We start from the raw sequence: 17,349 nt of genomic DNA on the forward strand, positions 1-17,349 counted from the left end.
CAATATAATTTCTACTTATGTTAAACAGTAAATTAGTAATCAGTTTTGTTTTCTTTTCATATTTGTTATTTAAAAAACTAAACTGTGCTCGCAATATTATGTTCTAGACTTTCTAAAATTGTCATTAATTAAAAATTTTTTAACATTTGTAAATATTGTTCAAAATATTTGTGACTAACGTGACATATTTTACATATCAACCATAATTCATAACGCATTTTTTTAATTCCCGCGTTATTGCAAGTTTCATATGTAAAATATACAATTCAGAACCGAAAAACAAAATGCGAATTTACAGGGTGTCTCAATAAAATGTATATACTTTTGATTACGTTTCAGCAAAATAGATAGATGTTAACTTGTTAAATGAGTATACATTTGATAGGAACACCGTGTATAAGTAGCATAGAAAATATGTATACAATAAAAGTCACACGAATGCTATTCCAAAACCAAAGTGCCAGTATGTGTTCTATACACGATCAGAAGATACAACGAACGTGAAAGTAGTATAACATACGTATGTAATAAGTAATTTGATATATAGAAAAACGTTAGTAAAACGTTTTCAATTACTTCAAAATTAAGAAACGCGAGAAAAAACATGTTTTTCATATTGCAATTGGTGTTAATGTTTTTATTAAATAAAACATACGCGTATAGCACGCAAAAAATCGAAAAAATATTGCTGCCGGCATGGAATCCGACAAGCGCAGAAAAAGTACGTGAGTTTTATTGTGTTGCATTATATATTCATTGCACAACGTTTCAAGTATTATTCCAAAATTATTAAGCCTTTTATTTGTTGTTATTGAAATTGCAGATATCACTAACTCTGAAAGTTTTTGGAACACAAATTCAGTTAAACATGCATAGGAACGATCAGATAGTATCGTCCTTGTTTAAAGAATGGAAATATGACGCAAAAAAAATCACAAAACTATCACAATTAAACGCACCAGATCTTTGCTATTATTTTCACAAAGATCATATCAGTACAGCGGTCATAAATTTTTGTCAAGAACATGGATGGGTCAGTAATAATATATAAAAAACAAATAGTTTTCACTTTCAATGTCAAATCCTCTTTGTTATAAATATAAGCATGAACACGCAAAAACATTAATGTATTTTTTTCGAAAGTAGAAAGGATTCGTTTTTCTGAAAGATGAAACCTTGGAAATAAGACCTTTGCGGCATGACTTTGTATCTTCGTTCTCAATCCACGATCTTTGCATTAAAAAAGAAATTAATATTTCATTTGGCAAACCTCACCTAATTAAAAGATCATTGCAATTATCTGCACATTCAAATTTTCGAAAATTTGATAATTTTAAAATAAATCCACGTCATAGACGAGATATGCGGAAAAAATTAACTATAAAATTAGCTGTTTTTTTCGACGCAGCCGCATATCAAACATTCATGCCTTTTCTGGACGAAGATGAAGAAAAGTTGCACATGATGATATTAGCGTACGTGAATCGTATCCAAGCTGTGTTCCATCATCCGAGTTTGGGAGTTTCTATCGATATTTCGATAGTACATTTGGAAATTATGAGAAAACAACCGTCAAATTTTCAAATTTTTGACGATGATGAAAAACTATTGAATTCATTCTGCAATTACACGATAACTCTTAATCCTAAGGACAATGACCCAAATCACTGGGACATTGGTCTATATCTAACCGGAATAAATATTTATGAGATCCAAGAACGCTTAGTCCCATATACTATCGGAGGTGCAAGCAACGAAAATAGGGCGTGCAAAATGCTTCCAGCGTGTGTGGTAACAGAATTCGGTATTGCGGGTGCTCTATCTTCGGGTTTTTCATCGTCTCTTATCGCTGCTCATGAGATCGGTCATGTGTAAGTTCATATTATGATTTTACGCATAATTAAGTATGAATAGTATAATTATAAGATTTTATAAAATTGTTTAATTTAAAAGCAAAGAGTAAAGAAATTTCTTTAAGAGATTTGTTCTTTTAATTGTTCAGTATGTTAATTGAAGACTTGACTCCACAAAGGTTTAAATACCAACTTCTTTTTCGGAAATAAACAAAAAACTTTAACTATTAAACAAATTACTAATTAACCCACATTTTTTGTACAGTTCATTTAGAAATTTAATGTTCTGCTAGCAATAAGTTGATTTTGACTAAGACAACATTTTGAAAGTAAAATATTTATTTAAATAGTTGAAAAAGCAAAAGCGTTTAGGTGTCGCCATATATTACAGTTATAAGGCTATGAGTGCCACTTTGAAAGATGTGGTTTCGAGAACTATTATTGTACAACACAATAATCAACTAGCGTAATATTTAGTTGCAATCAACAGAGTTATTACAACAGTAATATATTATTGCTACATTGTGACCAATATTACTAATTTAGCGTATTAAACTGCACATAAATTTGGTTATTTAAAGAAACCATAAGACATAAAACACAAGCAATAACAAATAAAAAAAAATTAATTTTTATTCTATCGAGTTTTATAACTATTCATCAGAATCGTGTAATATTCATTAGCGATTTCCGATAAATAAAAGATTATATTTTTAAAATCCCTTAATTTTTTTTTATCTATAAAATTGTTTTGTTGAAGACCAAGAAACTGCATAAAAATAATTGCATAAATATTGAATAATAAACATTTTTCTTTAAAACCTGCAAAAATATGTATGGTAAGTTAGTTCCATTCCATGCAATGATATTATTAGATCGCAGTAGAAGAATACTTATTCTAACTTCTTCCCAAAAATGAAAATTATTATGATATTTTTTAACTGGATTATTTCATGCTTCAAATCACTTAAATCCTACGGAAATGGCTTACTGACTTAAATCCACTGTCATCTCGTGCATTATTTTTAAATTCACAAACTTGTTTAGACACTTGGACGTTATTGAAAAATGTCAGGCATGTCACACAGCTTCCTTTGATGGTATCAGCAAAAAATTTATTATTTGGCATTTAGACTCTTATGAATTTCAAGTCTTTATATTAATACATTTTAATTATTAATACATTTTAACATAAAAACAATTTGAATAAACATTGCAAAGTGAAGTATATTGTTAAAATTAATAATTAATTGTTTTAAAGCTTGGGAATGTCACACGATGAGAAGTATATTAGTCCATGTCATAAACTCAATTACATAATGTCATCTATGCACTTACATTTTGGCCAAATAACATGGTCCAATTGTAGTCGTAATATTGCTAGAGTACTCTTTTACACAAAACCATGTCTTCGAGATCATACGATAAATCTCATAGATGCCTATGACCATTCATATTATCACGATTTACCCGGAAGAGAATGGACCGCCAAAGAACAATGCGAAATTTATTTTCGCGACAATGATGCGAACGTAGTCTCGTTGCTTGATATATGCAAATCTTTACAATGCGAATTATTTAACAAGAAAAAATCTTACTTTACGGGACCGGCGTTGGAAGGTGCGTTTCCACTTGCTGATCTCTCAAATACTTTATGGCTTAATTAATCTTATTTTTTAGGTACTTATTGCGCACTTGGAAAGGAATGTCGCGGCGGAGAATGCGTGACCATTATCGAGCCGCCATACAATTTTAAGTTTTGTCAAAAAGATAACTGGAGTGAATGGAAAGAAGGCACCTGTCAAAGTCGTTGCTTGGAGAAATCCAAAGGAGTAAAAATCAAACGACGTTTTTGCAAACAAGAGAATCTGTGGACGTCGAATTGCGGAGGGCCATATTACGACGTGGTTCTCTGCAATGACTCGATGCTTTGCATTGAAAATCGCATGACAATCTCCCAGTTTACTGCCTTGAAATGTAATCAATTCATCAGTATTGTAAAGCGTACACACAATACAGAATGGATAGTCAAACTGGAAAGTGGGCCAGGAGTTCAGGTCCTTCATAATGTCGCGGAACCGTGGCAGGCCTGTACTATACACTGCCGCAAAAAAAATTCATCAACTCTCTACGCACCACGCTCGGAAATGATCACCTTTAATGTGGACCCATACTTTCCAGATGGAACGTGGTGTCACAATAAAGATGGCCAGGATTATTACTGCCGCCAACATTATTGTCTACCGCCAAGCTACTCTTAAGAATTATCCTCTGGATGTTATTGATGTGCGTGAACGAGGATCGAGAAAGGAGAGAATGCTGAAACACGCATAAATCAGTTTAAAATAGTTGATCGATTCGTTTGGTACCGAATAATCGAACAATCAGTCGTTGTTAACATCTATTTTACGTATCATCCATACTTTATTTAATAAAGACAAATGGATTAAGAATTACGTTGAATTATCAGCACGTAATTTGTTAATTCCGTTGAGTAGCAATAATAAAAATTTAACAAAAAAAAATAATAATAATAGGTTATAATTAACATGTTTGCAAAACGAATAAATTAATTGCTAAATAAAGTAGAAGTATTTTTATTACGTACAAGACAATGTGAAAAAAAAAAGTAAACGAGAACGAAACGTCACTCACTATGTTGTGTATTTTAAGTCTGCCAATGTTTTAGTAATATTTACATAAAAATAATTTACAAGCAAACAAAATATAAAAAACGATGTTTTATAAATAAAAAAGTATACAAAATTATTTGGAAATAGTTATTTAAATATTGATTTAATGAGCTCGTTAATCAAATGCGGCACGACGTCAAAAACGAATAAAATTGGTAGATATTTTCTAACTCAGTTAGTCAGTAAATCAGTGATTAGTTGCATTTTCTTTCTATAACATGTTTGTTATTTATAAGATTAAATTGCACCCGCAATGCTTTAGTCACTCTAAATTTATCATAAATTGAAATTTGTTTAACGTTTGTGAATAATGTTTTATATTCTACATATAGATTATAATTTGACGTTTTCAAAATTCTACCTTTATCGCAAATATTATATATGAAATATACAATTTCCGAACCGAAAAAAGTATACTCGTATGTGCGTGCGCGCGCGTGTGTTTTTTTGTTTGGCTGCTTGTGTGTGTGTGTGTGTGTGTTTGTGTGCGTGCGTGTCGCAAAGAAACATATACACAATAAGTGTCACACAACACGAGTGATATTCCTAAACCCAGATGTCAGTATGTGTTCTATACGCGATCAGAAGATACAACGAACGTGAGAGTAGTATAACATACGTATGTAATAAGTAATTTGATATATAAAAAAACGTTAGTAAAACGTTTTCAATTACTTCAAAATTAAGAAACGCGAGAAAAGACATGTCTTTCATATTGCAATTGGTGTTAATATTTTTATTAAATAAAACGTACGCGTATAGCACGCAAAAAATCGAAAGAATATTGCTGCCGGCATGGAATCCGACAAGCGCAGAAGAAGTACGTGAGTTTTATTGTGTTGCATTATATATTCATTCCTCAACGTTTCAAGAATTATTCCAGAATTATTAAGCCTTTTATTCGTTGTTATTGAAATTGCAGATATCACTAACTCTGAAAGTTTTTGGAACACAAATTCAGTTAAACATGCATAGGAACGATCAGATAGTATCGTCCTTGTTTAAAGAATGGAAATATGACGCAAAAAAAATCACAGGACTATCACAATTAAACGCACCAGATCTTTGCTATTATTTTCACAAAGATCATATCAGTACAGCGGTCATAAATTTTTGTCAAGAACATGGATGGGTCAGTAATACTATATAAAAAACAAATAGTTTTTACTTTCAATGTCAAATCCTCTTTGTTATAAATATAAGCATGAACACGCAAAAACATTAATGTATTTTTTTCGAAAGTAGGAAGGATTTGTTTTTCTGAAAGATGAAATTTTGGAAATTAGACCTTTGCGGCATTACTTTGCGTCTTCGTCCTCAATTTACGATCTTTGCGTTAAAGAAGAAATTAATATTTCATTTAGCAAACCTTACCTAATTGAAAAATCATTGCAATTATCTGCTGATTCAAATTTTCGTAAATTTGATCATTTTAAACTAAAGCGACGTTTTGTACGAGATACGTTAAAAAAATTAACTATAAAATTAGCTGTTTTTTTCGACGCAGCCGCATATCATACGTTCATGCCTTTTCTGGACAAAGATGAAGAAAAGTTGCACATGATGATATTAGCGTACGTGAATCGTATCCAAGCTGTGTTCCATCATCCGAGTTTGGGAGCTTCTATCGATATTTCGTTGGTACATTTGGATATCATGAGAAAACAACCGTCAAATTTGCCAGTTTCTGACGATGATGAAAAACTATTGAATTCATTCTGCAATTACACGATAACTCTTAATCCTAAGGACAATGACCCAAATCACTGGGACATTGGTCTATATCTAACCGGAATGAATATTTATAAGACCAAACGAGGCAAAGTCCCATATAGTACCGGAGGTACAAGCAACATAAATAGTGCGTGCACAATGTTTCCATCGTGTGTGGTAACAGAATTCGGTAGTGCGGGTGCTCTATCTTCGGGTTTTTCATCGTCTCTCATCGCTGCTCATGAGATCGGTCATGTGTAAGTTCATATATAATGATTTTACGCATAATTAAGTATGAATAGTATAATTATAAGATTTTATAAAATTGTTTAATTTAAAAGCAAAGAGTAAAGAAATTTTTTAAAGAGATTTGTTTTTTTAATTGTTCAGTATGTTAATTGAAGACTTGACTCCACAAGGGTTTAAATATCAACTTCTTTTTCGGAAATAAACAAAAAACTTTAACTATTAAAACAACTATTAAAAAAATTATTAATTAATCCACATTTTTTGTTCAATTCAATTAGAAATTTAATGATCTGCTAGCAGTAAGTTGATTTTCTCTAAGACAGCATTTTGAGAGCGAAATATTTATTTAAACAGTTGAAAAAGCAGAAGCGTTTAGGTATCGCCATATATTACAGTTATAAGCTATCAGTGCCACTTTGAAAGATTTCGTTTCGAGATCTATTATTGTACAACACAATAATCAACTAGCGTAATATATAGTTGCAATCAACAGAATTATTCCAACATTCTTATTTTATTGCCACATTGTGACTATTATTACTAATTTAGCGTATTAAGCTGCACATAAATTTGGTTATTTAAAGAAATCATAAGACATAAAACACAAGCAATAACAGACAGAAAAAAATTAATTTTTATTTTATCGAGTTTTATAACTATTCATCAGAGTCGTGTAATATTCTTTAGCGGTTTCTGATGAATAAGGGATCATATTTTTGAAGCCCCTTAATTTTTCTTTATTTATAAGATTGTTTCGTTGGAGACCAAGAAACTGCATAAAAATAATTGCATAAATATTGAATAATAAACATTTTTCTTTAAAACCTGCAAAAATATGTAAATTAGTTCCATTCCATGCAATGATATTATTAGATCGCAGTAGAAGAATACTTATTTTAACTTTTTCCCAAAAATGAAAATCATTATGACATCTTTTAACTGGATCATTTCATGCTTCAAATCACTTAAATCCTACGGAAATGGCTTACTGACTTAAATTCATTGTCATCTCATGCATTATTTTTAAACTCACAAACTTGTTTAGACACTTGGACGCTATTGAAAAATGTCAGGCATGTCACACAGCTTCTTTTGATGGTATCAGCAAAAAATTTATTATTTGGCACTTAGACTCTTATGATTTTCAAGTCTTTAATATTAATACATTTTAACATAAAAATAATTTGAATAAACATTGCAAAGTAAAGTATATTGTTAAAATTAATAATTAATTGTTTTAAAGCTTGGGAATGTTAGACGATGAGGCGCTTAAATCGTGTCATAAACTCGATTACATAATGTCATCTATACAGTTACATTTTGGCCAAATAACATGGTCCAAGTGTAGTCAGAATCTTGCTAGAGTACTTTGGTACCTAAAACCATGTCTTCGAAGTCGTACGATAAATATCAAAGATGCCTATGACCATTCATATTATCACGATTTACCTGGAAGAGAATGGAACGCCAAAGCACAATGCGAAATATATTTTCGCGACAAAGATGCAAACGTAGTCACATTGCTCGATATATGCAAAACCTTACAATGTGAAACGCCTCATAAAAAAGGCTTTTACGTAACGGGACCGGCGTTGGAAGGTGCGTTTTCACTTTCTGATCTCACAAATAGTTTATGGCTTAATTAATCTTATTTTTTTAGGCACTTATTGCGCACCTGGGATGGAATGTAGCGGCGGGCAATGCGTCCCCGTTATCGAACCACCATACATTTTCAAGTATTGTAAAGATGATAACTGGAGTGAATGGAAAGGAGACACCTGCCAAAGTGGTTGCTTCGAGAAATCTAAAGGGGTAAAAATCAAACGACGTTCTTGCAAACATGAAAATCTGTGGACGTCGAATTGCGGAGGGCCATATTACGACGTGATTCTCTGCAATGACTCGATGCTTTGCAATGAAAGTCGCATGACAATCTCCGAGTATACTGCCGTGAAATGTAATCAATTCATCAGTATTGTAAAGCGTACAAACAGTACGAAATGGATAGTCGAACTGGAAAGTGGGCCAGGAGTTCAGGTCCTTCATAATGTCGCGGAACCGTGGAAGGCCTGTTCTATACACTGCCGCAAAAAAAATTCATCAATTTTTTTCACACCACGCTACAAAATGCTCGGCTTTAATATGGACCCATACTTTCCGGATGGAACGTGGTGTCACAATGAAGATGGGCAGGATTATTACTGCCGCCAACATTATTGTCTACCGCCAAGTTACTCTTAAGGATTATTCTCTGGATGTTATTGATGTGCGTGAACGAGAATCGAGAAAAGAGAGAATGTTGAAACACGCGTAAATCAGTTTAAAATAATTGATCGATTCGTTTGGTACCGAATAATCGAACAATCTGTCTTTGTTTACATCTGTTTCGCGTATCATCCGTACCTTCTTTAATAAAGACAAATGGATTAAGAGGTACGTTGAATTATTAGCTCCTACAACAAATTCCGTTGAGTAGCAATAATAAAAACTTAAAAAAAAAACAAAAAAAATAATAGGTCATAATTAACATGTTTGCAAATCGAATAAATTAGTTGCTAAATAAAGTAGAGGTTTTATACAAAACAATGTGAAAGAAAGTGAACGAGAACGAAACGTCACTCACTATGTTGTGTATTTTAATAGTTTACCAATGTTGTAGTAATATTTATATAGAAATAATTTACAAACGAATAAAATATAGAAAACGATATTTTATAAATAAAAAAGTATTCAAAATTATTTAGTAGGAGGATAGTTATTTAAATATTGATTTAATGAGCTCGTTGATCAAATGCGGCACGACATCAAAAACGGATAAAATTGAAGGTATTTTCTAACTCAGTTAATCAGTAAAACAGTGATCAGTAGCTTTTTCTTTCTATAACATGTTTATTATTTATAAGATTAAATTGCACCCGCAATGTTATGCTTTAGTCACTCTAAATTTATCATAAATTAAAATTTGTTTAACGTTTGTTAAATAATGTTTTATATTCATGTTTCATATTCTACATGTAGATATTAATTTGAACTTTTTAAAATTCTACCTTAATCGCAAATATTATATATGAAATATACAATTATCGACCCGAAAAGAGAAATACATATATATGGTGTGTATGTATGTGTGTGTGTGTGTGTGTGTAGTAAAGAGGACATATACACAATAAGTATCACGACACGAATGATGTTCCTAAACCTAAATGCCAGTTTGTGTTCCACACTCGATCAGAAGATACAACAAACATGTGACTAATATAACGTATGTATTATATATCATAAGTAAATTGTTTTTTAAAAGACATTAAATATTTAAAGCACTTAAAATAGAGAACTGCAAAAATCAACATGTTCTTTATATATAAATTGGTGTTAATAATTTCATTAAATGAAGCGTACGCGTATATCACACAAGAAATGGAAACAATATTGCTGCCAGCATTGAATTTGAGAAGCACAGAGAAAGTACGTTAGTTCTACAGCTTCACTCATTGTACAATATCTGAAATATTCGATAATTGTCATATCTTTTATTTATTTTCATCCAATTTTCAGATACCATTAACTTTTAAAGTCTTTGGAAAACAGATTCAGTTAAACCTGCGTAGAGATGACCAAATAGTATCTACATTTCATGTATGGAAACATGACGCAACAGGCATCACAAAAAAATTGTCGGAATTAAATGCATCGGATCCTTGCTATTATTTTCACATTGATCATATCAGCACTGCGGCCATAAACTTTTGTCAGGAACATGGTTGGGTCAGTAGTATCATATAAAAAATAACTAATTCTTACGTTTAATCGCAGTTTCGCATTGTTTTAAATATAAACGTGTCACGCAGGATCATTAATGTATAATTTTCGAAAGTAGGAAGGATTCGTTTTTCTGAAAGACGACACATTGGAAATTAGACCATTGCAAAATGACTTTGCGTTTTTGTCATCAATGGACGATCTTTGCATTAAAGAAGAGATTAATACTTCACTCGGCAAACCACACCTAATTAAAAGATCTTTGCAATTATTTGGTGACACGAGTTTTCATATTTCGGATAATTTTAAACTGAAGCGACGTCATGTAACAAATACACAAAAAAAAATAATTATAGAACTGGCTGTTTTCTTAGACGAAGCCGCATATCGTACGTTCATGCCTTTTCTGGATGAAGAAATGTTGCGCATGATGATATTAGCATATGTGAATCGTATCCAAGCTCTGTACCATCATCCTAGTTTGGGTATTTCCATCGATATTTCGTTGGTATATTTGGAAATTATGGAAGAACAACCATTAAATTTACCAGTTTTTGGCGGCGACGCTAAGAAATTGCTAGATTCGTTTTGCAAGTACGCTGAAAGTGTCAACCCTCCGGACGACAAAAATGCGAATCATTGGGACGTTAGTCTTTATCTAACCGGTATAAACATTTCTTTGGGGAATATTAATGTCATAGGAAGAGGCAAAACCGATGTGTGCAATCTAACTAAGTCGTGCGCGATAGTAGAATTCGGTATTGCAAGTGAAATAACATCGGGTTTTACATCAACTCTCGTTGCTGCTCATGAGATCGGCCATATGTAAGTTAATATACAACAGATTTTCGTACAAATTTAGTATAAATAGAATGTTTTAAAAAAATTTATTCAATTGTATAATTTAAAAACAAAAAGTAAAGATACTTTTTGAGAGATTTGTTCTTTTAAATGTTCAGTATTAATTATTAATATATTTTAATGTAAAAGTATTTAAGAATAAATAATACAAAGTAGAGTATATTGTTAAAATTAATAATTTACTTTGTTTAAAGTTTAGGACTAAAACACGATACAATACCGTGCGGTATATACGAATACATAATGTCACCTGCCAAGCTGTATCAAGGACAAATAACATGGTCCGAGTGCAGCCGTGATGTAGCTGAAAATCTTTGGCATAGAAAACAGTGCCTTCGAGATTACACATCGTCGGGAAATTTCGAAAATGCATTGAACCATTCGCGTTATCACGACTTACCCGGAAGACAATGGACCGCCAAGGCACAATGCGAAATATTTTTTCGCGACGAAGATGCGAACGTAGCCTCATTGCTCGATATATGTAAAACCCTACAATGTGAAACGCCTCACAAGAAAGAGTATTACCTCACCGGACCGGCGTTGGAAGGTGCGTTTCAACCTGCTGATATCTCAAATAGTTTATAACATAATTAATCTCATTTTTTAGGAACTCATTGCGCTCCCGGGAAGGAATGTCGCGGCGGAGAATGCGTCCCCGTTATCGAACCACCATATATTTTTAAAGATTGTGGAAAGGATCAGTGGAGTAAATGGAAAGAAGGCATCTGTCACAGTAGTTGCTTGGAGAAATCTAAAGGCGTAAGAGTCAGACGACGATCTTGCAAACATAGAAGTCGCAGAACGGCGAACTGCAAAGGGCCATATTACGATGTGGTCCTGTGCGATGATTCTTTACTTTGTACTGAGAAACGCAAGAGGATCGACTCATTTACTACAACAAAATGCACGCAATTTAGCTTTGAAGCAAAATTTTACAATTTGACATTTGAACTAGAAAGGGAGCGGGGATTGCAGCTTCTTTATAATGCCGAGGAGCCGTGGATAGCCTGTACTATATACTGCCGACTCAAAAATACATCTACTACTAAAAAAATGCACTACGCACCACGCTTGGAAATGCTTGGCTTTGATGTGGATCCATACTTTCCAGATGGGACGTGGTGTCACAATAAAGATGGCCAGGATTATTACTGTCGCCAACATTATTGTCTGCCGGAAAAATATTCTTAAGAAGTTTTGTGAGATTATCGACATGTCAACAAAAATCGACGAAAAGGATAATAATATGCACTTGACGTTTGACCCAGAAATGGAACCAGGATGGCAGGCCGCTCATGATGTCGGGAAACCGTGGAAGGCTTGTACTATACACTGCCGACGAAAAAGTTCATCTACTTTCTACGCACTACGCATAGAAATGCTCAGCCTCGGTATCGATCCATACTTTCCAGATAAAACTTGGTGTCACAAAGAAGATGGCCAAAATTTTTAGTGTCATCAACATTATTGTCATCAACATTATCTGCCGGAAAGCTACAGTTATTATTAAGAAATCATCGACGTCTGTGTACCGGTATCTATGAAAAAAAAATTTCGAAACGCGCGTAAATCAGTTTAGGCCGGTATTCATAATCCGTTCTTATATTCAAGATCAATTTAAGTAGGGACTTATATTCGCTCTCTTTGTCAGACACAATCTGTATGTGACGAAGAGAGCGAATATAAGTCCGCACTTAAGACGATCTTGAATAAAAGAACGGATTATGAATACCGCCCTTAGAATAGTTGTTCAATTCGTTTGGTACCGAGTAATCGATTGATCATTGTTAACATATGTTTTTTGTATCATTCATACCTTGCTTAAGAAAAACAAATAGACGAAGAATTACGTCAAATTAACAGCGTCTAAAACGAATTCCGTCAATTAGCATTATTATTATTAAAAACGTAAAAAAAAAATAATAATAAGTAATAATTAACATGTCAGCAAAAAGTGAAAATAAATAGTTAAATACAAAAGAGTACTTTATTCCGTACGAGACAATGTATCGAAAGAAGGTGAACAAGAAGGGTAATATCCCTCACTATGTTGTATATTTTAATAATCTACCAATGTTTTATTAATATAAAAACAATTACATAAAAACAATTAAACGAAAAAATAAAGAAAATTGTATTACCTATTTAAAAAATATTCAAAATTATTTAGAAAAAATAGTTATTTATTTATTGAACTCATGAGTTCCGTAACCGAATACGATACGTCAAAATCGAAAAAACTTCAATATATTTTCTTAGTGAATCAGCACATTAAAATTACTTGTATTTTCCTTATATATTATATTTAATATTTATAATGCTAAACTGCGTCAACAATGTTATGTTCTAGTAATTCTGAAATTGTCATTAATTAAAATTTTTCCACTTTTGTGAGTAATGTTTGCGAATAGTGTTACATATTTCACACATAAATCATAATTTGGATTTAATAAAATTCCACTGTTTGTAAATATTATATTCAATGAAATATACAATTCAGAACCAAAAAGAAAAATACATATTTAAAGAATGTCCTAATAAAATGTATATACATTTTACCAACATATATTATAACAAAATAGACAAACATTAATTTGCTAAGTATGTATACATTTCATTGGGACATTCTGTATATGTAGGACAGAAAATATATACACAATAAACATGATTCGACTCAAATAATATTCCAAAATCCAGTATGTGTGTGATACCAGTATGTGTTCTACACGCGATCAGGAAAATACAACAAACATGAAAGTAGTATAACGTATGTATATTACAAGTAAATTGATATATATAAAAAGACGTTAATTAAATATTTTGAAGTACTTAAAATAGAGAAACACAAAAATTGACATGTTTTTTATATATAAATTGGTGTTAATAATTTTATTAAATGGAACGTACGCGTATATCACGCAAGAAATAGAAACAATATTGCTGCCAGCATTGAATTTGAGAAGCACAGAGAAAGTACGTTAGTTCAACAGCTTCACTCATTGTTCAATGTCTAAAATATTCGATAACTGTCATATCTTTTATTTATTGTCATCTAATTTTCAGATATCGTTAACTCTTAAAGTCTTTGGAAAACAGATTCAGTTAAACCTGCGTAAAAACGACCAAATAGTTTCTAAATTTAAAGTATGGAAATATGACGCAACAGACATCACAAAAGAATTGTCGGAATTAAATGCATCGGATTCTTGTTATTTTATTCACAAAGATCAAATCAGCACTGCGGCCATAAACTTTTGTCAAGAACATGGTTGGGTCAGTGGTACCATATAAAAAACAACTAATTTTTACTTTTAGTCTCAGTTTTGCATTGTTTTAGTCTCAGTTTTGCATTGTTTTAGTCTCAGTTTTGCATTGTTTTAAATATAAACATGTCACGCAGGATCAATAATGTATATTTTCAAAAATAGGAAGGATTTATTTTTCTGAAAGACGAAACATTGGAAATTAGACCATTGCGGAATGACTTTGCGTTTTTGTCGTCAATTGACGATCTTTGCGTTAAAAAAGAAATTAATATTTCATTTGGCAAACCTCACCTAATTAAAAAATCATTACAATTATCTGCTGATTCAAGTTTTCATAATTCGGATAATTTTAAACTGAAGCGACGTCATGTACAAAATACGCAAGAAAAATTAAATATAGAACTGGCTGTTTTTTTCGACGAAGCCGCATATCGTACGTTCACGCTTTTTCTGGGCAAAGATGAGAATATATTGCGCATGTTGATATTAGCATATGTGAATCGTATCCAAGCTGTATTCCATCATCCAAGTTTGGGTGTTTCTATCGATATTTTGTTGGTGCATTTAGAAATTATGGAAGAACAACCATTAAATTTACCAGTTTTTGACGGCAACGCTACCAGACTGCTCAATTCGTTTTGTAAGTACGCGGAAAGTGTCAACCCTCCGGACGACAATGATCCGAATCACTGGGACGTTGGTCTTTATCTAACCGGAATAAACATTTATTCGGATGACCATTCTACCCTGGGAAGTTCCAACAAGAAAGGTGTGTGTGTCTCAAACTATTCGTGTGCGATAGTAGAATTTGGTGTTGCAAATACATTATCTTCGGGTTTTACATCGTCTCTCATTGCAGCTCATGAAATCGGCCATGTGTAAGTTAATATATATCAGTTTTCCGTACAAATTAAGTATAAATAGTATGTTTTAAAAAAATATAATTAATTTAATAATTTAAAAGCACAAAGTAAAGAAACTTATTAAGAGATTTGTTCTTTTAAATGTTCAGTATTAAATAATAATAAATTTTAATATAAAAATATCTAAAAAAGTAATGCAAGGTAAAGCATATTGTTAAAATTAGTAATTTACTTATTTTAAAGTTTAGGAATGGAACACGATTCTGATTATGCAACTCCGTGTCATAAAGACAATTATATAATGTCAGCTTCCCAGCTCAATCAAGGACAAATGACATGGTCCGAGTGCAGCCGTGAAGTAGTTAAAAATATTTGGTACGGATCGTGCCTTCGAGATTACACGTCATCGGAAAATCTCAAAAATAAATTGAACCATTTGCGTTATCATGATTTACCCGGAAGACAATGGACCGCTAAAGCACAATGCGAAATATATTTTCGCGACGAAGATGCAAACGTAGTCACATTGCTCGACATATGTAAAATTTTACAATGTGAAACGCCACACAAGAAAGGCATTTACTTAACAGGACCGTCGTTAGAAGGTATGTTTCCTCTTGATGATCACTCAAATGGTTTATAGCTTAATTAATCTCATTTTTTTAGGCACTTATTGCGCACCTGGAAAGGAATGTCGAGCTGGAGAATGCGTTCCTGTTATCGTACCACCATACATTTTCAAGTATTGTGAAAATGATAACTGGAGTGAATGGAAAGAAGACAGCTGTCAAAGTAGTTGCTTAAAGAAATCTAAAGGCGTAAGAGTCAAACGACGTTCTTGCAAACATAAAAATGTTAAAACGTCGAATTGCGGAGGGCCATATTACGACGTGGTTTTCTGCGATGACTCGATGCTTTGCATTGAAAATCGCAGGACAATCTTCGAGTTTACTGCCTTCAAATGTAATGAATTCATCAGTATTGTAAAGCGTACACACAATACAGAATGGATAGTCGAACTGGAAAGTGGGCCAGGAGTTCAGGTGCTTCATAATATCGCGGAACCGTGGCAGGCCTGTACTATACACTGCCGCAAAAAAAATTCATCAACTCCCTACGCACCACGCTTGGAAATGCTCGGCATTAATATGGACCCATACTTTCCGGATGGGACGTGGTGTCACAATAAAGATGGCCAGGATTATTACTGCCGCCAACATTACTGTCTGCCGGAATGATATTCTTAAGTATTTTTGTGGGATTTGAACAAAAATCGAGGAAATAAAAATAATAAAATAAACGTAAATCAGATTAAAATTGTTGGTCAATTCGTTTAATACCTAATTTTTGATTGCACAATCTGTTATGTTAACATTTGTTTTCTCTCATGCTTTTCTTCATAGAGACAGATGGACGAAGAATTGCGTCAAATTATCAGGATTTAAAACGAATTCCATCGATTAGCATTATTAAAAACGTATGAGACGATAAAAAATAATAGATAATAATTAATATGTGCAAAAATAATGTTAGCAAAAATAAAAAATAAAAAGCGAAATTAAAAAGAGATACTTTTGTTCCGTACGAAATTTTATTCCATACGAGACAAAAATAGTGTGGAGAGAAAATGAATGAGAACGACAACGTTGCTCACTATGTTATGTATTCTAATGGTTTGCCAATCTTTCATTAATACTAATACAGAAACAATATTTGTAAAAAAAAAAAAAAAAAAAAATAAAGAAAATTGTCTTACGTAAATAGAGAATTTTTAGAATTATTTGGTGCAAATAGTTATTTATTTATTAAACTTACGAGTTTGTTGACCAAATACGACAAAAGTGGGATGTCAGAGACGGATGAATTTCAATATATTTTCTACCTCGGTTAATCAGAAAATCAATGATTAGATGTATTTTCCTTTTATAATATTTGATATCTATAAGGTTTAATTATATATCCGCAATATTATATTATAGTAATTTAATTTGTTACGATTCTCTAAATTTTATTATCAATTATAATATATGTAACGGTTGTGAATAATGTTTCATGTACTACATGTACATTATAATTCCCATTTTTTTTA

General features: G+C 32.2%; 4 protein-coding genes across 9 annotated transcripts; all 4 read left to right on the forward strand.

The window, feature by feature from the left end:
- The first annotated feature begins 461 nt into the window (after positions 1-461).
- On the forward strand, positions 462-4,612 carry LOC105671214 (A disintegrin and metalloproteinase with thrombospondin motifs adt-1-like). Of its 2 annotated transcripts, none has more exons than XM_067357459.1 (5): positions 462-725; positions 824-1,033; positions 1,147-1,871; positions 3,115-3,473; positions 3,534-4,612. In XM_067357459.1, exons 2-5 carry the CDS (start codon positions 869-871, stop codon positions 4,112-4,114), a joined length of 1,830 nt encoding a protein of 609 aa, XP_067213560.1. In that variant the 5' UTR covers positions 462-725; positions 824-868; the 3' UTR covers positions 4,115-4,612. The 2 variants fall into 2 exon arrangements, with proteins under 2 accessions (XP_067213560.1, XP_012220600.2); XM_012365177.2 differs by having other exon boundaries at positions 462-721.
- A 419-nt stretch (positions 4,613-5,031) lies between these two features.
- LOC105671443 (A disintegrin and metalloproteinase with thrombospondin motifs adt-2-like) lies at positions 5,032-8,940 on the forward strand. Of its 2 annotated transcripts, none has more exons than XM_012365627.2 (5): positions 5,032-5,366; positions 5,469-5,678; positions 5,792-6,516; positions 7,752-8,107; positions 8,169-8,940. In XM_012365627.2, exons 1-5 carry the CDS (start codon positions 5,250-5,252, stop codon positions 8,747-8,749), a joined length of 1,989 nt encoding a protein of 662 aa, XP_012221050.2. In that variant the 5' UTR covers positions 5,032-5,249; the 3' UTR covers positions 8,750-8,940. The 2 variants fall into 2 exon arrangements, with proteins under 2 accessions (XP_012221050.2, XP_067213561.1); XM_067357460.1 differs by having other exon boundaries at positions 5,237-5,370.
- A 450-nt stretch (positions 8,941-9,390) lies between these two features.
- On the forward strand, positions 9,391-13,096 carry LOC105671444 (A disintegrin and metalloproteinase with thrombospondin motifs adt-2-like). 2 transcript variants are annotated; one of them, XM_012365631.2, is made up of 6 exons: positions 9,391-9,770; positions 9,903-9,973; positions 10,064-10,273; positions 10,386-11,092; positions 11,323-11,678; positions 11,739-13,096. In XM_012365631.2, exons 2-6 carry the CDS (start codon positions 9,926-9,928, stop codon positions 12,320-12,322), a joined length of 1,905 nt encoding a protein of 634 aa, XP_012221054.1. In that variant the 5' UTR covers positions 9,391-9,770; positions 9,903-9,925; the 3' UTR covers positions 12,323-13,096. The 2 variants fall into 2 exon arrangements, with proteins under 2 accessions (XP_012221054.1, XP_012221053.1); XM_012365630.2 differs by having other exon boundaries at positions 9,391-9,973.
- A 141-nt stretch (positions 13,097-13,237) lies between these two features.
- On the forward strand, positions 13,238-17,007 carry LOC105671448 (A disintegrin and metalloproteinase with thrombospondin motifs adt-2-like). Of its 3 annotated transcripts, XM_067357466.1 has the most exons (6): positions 13,238-14,104; positions 14,195-14,404; positions 14,560-14,830; positions 14,966-15,275; positions 15,504-15,865; positions 15,927-17,007. In XM_067357466.1, the coding sequence occupies exons 1-6, from the start codon at positions 13,988-13,990 to the stop codon at positions 16,496-16,498; spliced, it is 1,842 nt and encodes a 613-aa protein (XP_067213567.1). In that variant the 5' UTR covers positions 13,238-13,987; the 3' UTR covers positions 16,499-17,007. The 3 variants fall into 3 exon arrangements, with proteins under 3 accessions (XP_067213567.1, XP_012221065.2, XP_067213566.1); XM_012365642.2 differs by having other exon boundaries at positions 14,560-15,275; XM_067357465.1 differs by having other exon boundaries at positions 14,560-15,166; positions 15,509-15,865.
- The last annotated feature ends 342 nt before the right edge of the window (positions 17,008-17,349 follow it).

Source organism: Linepithema humile, chromosome 6, assembly GCF_040581485.1.
Source record: "Linepithema humile isolate Giens D197 chromosome 6, Lhum_UNIL_v1.0, whole genome shotgun sequence".
NCBI lineage: Eukaryota > Metazoa > Arthropoda > Insecta > Hymenoptera > Formicidae > Linepithema > Linepithema humile.

Bases quoted from the DNA above. Each gene is read 5' to 3' on its own strand.
- LOC105671214 (XM_012365177.2), top strand. From the start codon at position 605: ATGTTTTTCATATTGCAATTGGTGTTAATGTTTTTATTAAATAAAACA. The intron at 722-823 runs GTACGTGAGTTT...TTGAAATTGCAG, and splicing joins ATCCGACAAGCGCAGAAAAA to ATATCACTAACTCTGAAAGT. The intron at 3,474-3,533 runs GTGCGTTTCCAC...CTTATTTTTTAG, and splicing joins TACGGGACCGGCGTTGGAAG to GTACTTATTGCGCACTTGGA.
- LOC105671443 (XM_012365627.2), top strand. From the start codon at position 5,250: ATGTCTTTCATATTGCAATTGGTGTTAATATTTTTATTAAATAAAACG. The intron at 5,367-5,468 runs GTACGTGAGTTT...TTGAAATTGCAG, and splicing joins ATCCGACAAGCGCAGAAGAA to ATATCACTAACTCTGAAAGT. The intron at 6,517-7,751 runs GTAAGTTCATAT...ATTGTTTTAAAG, and splicing joins GCTCATGAGATCGGTCATGT to CTTGGGAATGTTAGACGATG.
- LOC105671444 (XM_012365630.2), top strand. From the start codon at position 9,857: ATGTTCTTTATATATAAATTGGTGTTAATAATTTCATTAAATGAAGCG. The intron at 9,974-10,063 runs GTACGTTAGTTC...TCCAATTTTCAG, and splicing joins ATTTGAGAAGCACAGAGAAA to ATACCATTAACTTTTAAAGT. The intron at 10,274-10,385 runs GTCAGTAGTATC...TTTCGAAAGTAG, and splicing joins TTTGTCAGGAACATGGTTGG to GAAGGATTCGTTTTTCTGAA.
- LOC105671448 (XM_012365642.2), top strand. From the start codon at position 13,988: ATGTTTTTTATATATAAATTGGTGTTAATAATTTTATTAAATGGAACG. The intron at 14,405-14,559 runs GTCAGTGGTACC...TTTCAAAAATAG, and splicing joins TTTGTCAAGAACATGGTTGG to GAAGGATTTATTTTTCTGAA. The intron at 15,276-15,503 runs GTAAGTTAATAT...CTTATTTTAAAG, and splicing joins GCTCATGAAATCGGCCATGT to TTTAGGAATGGAACACGATT.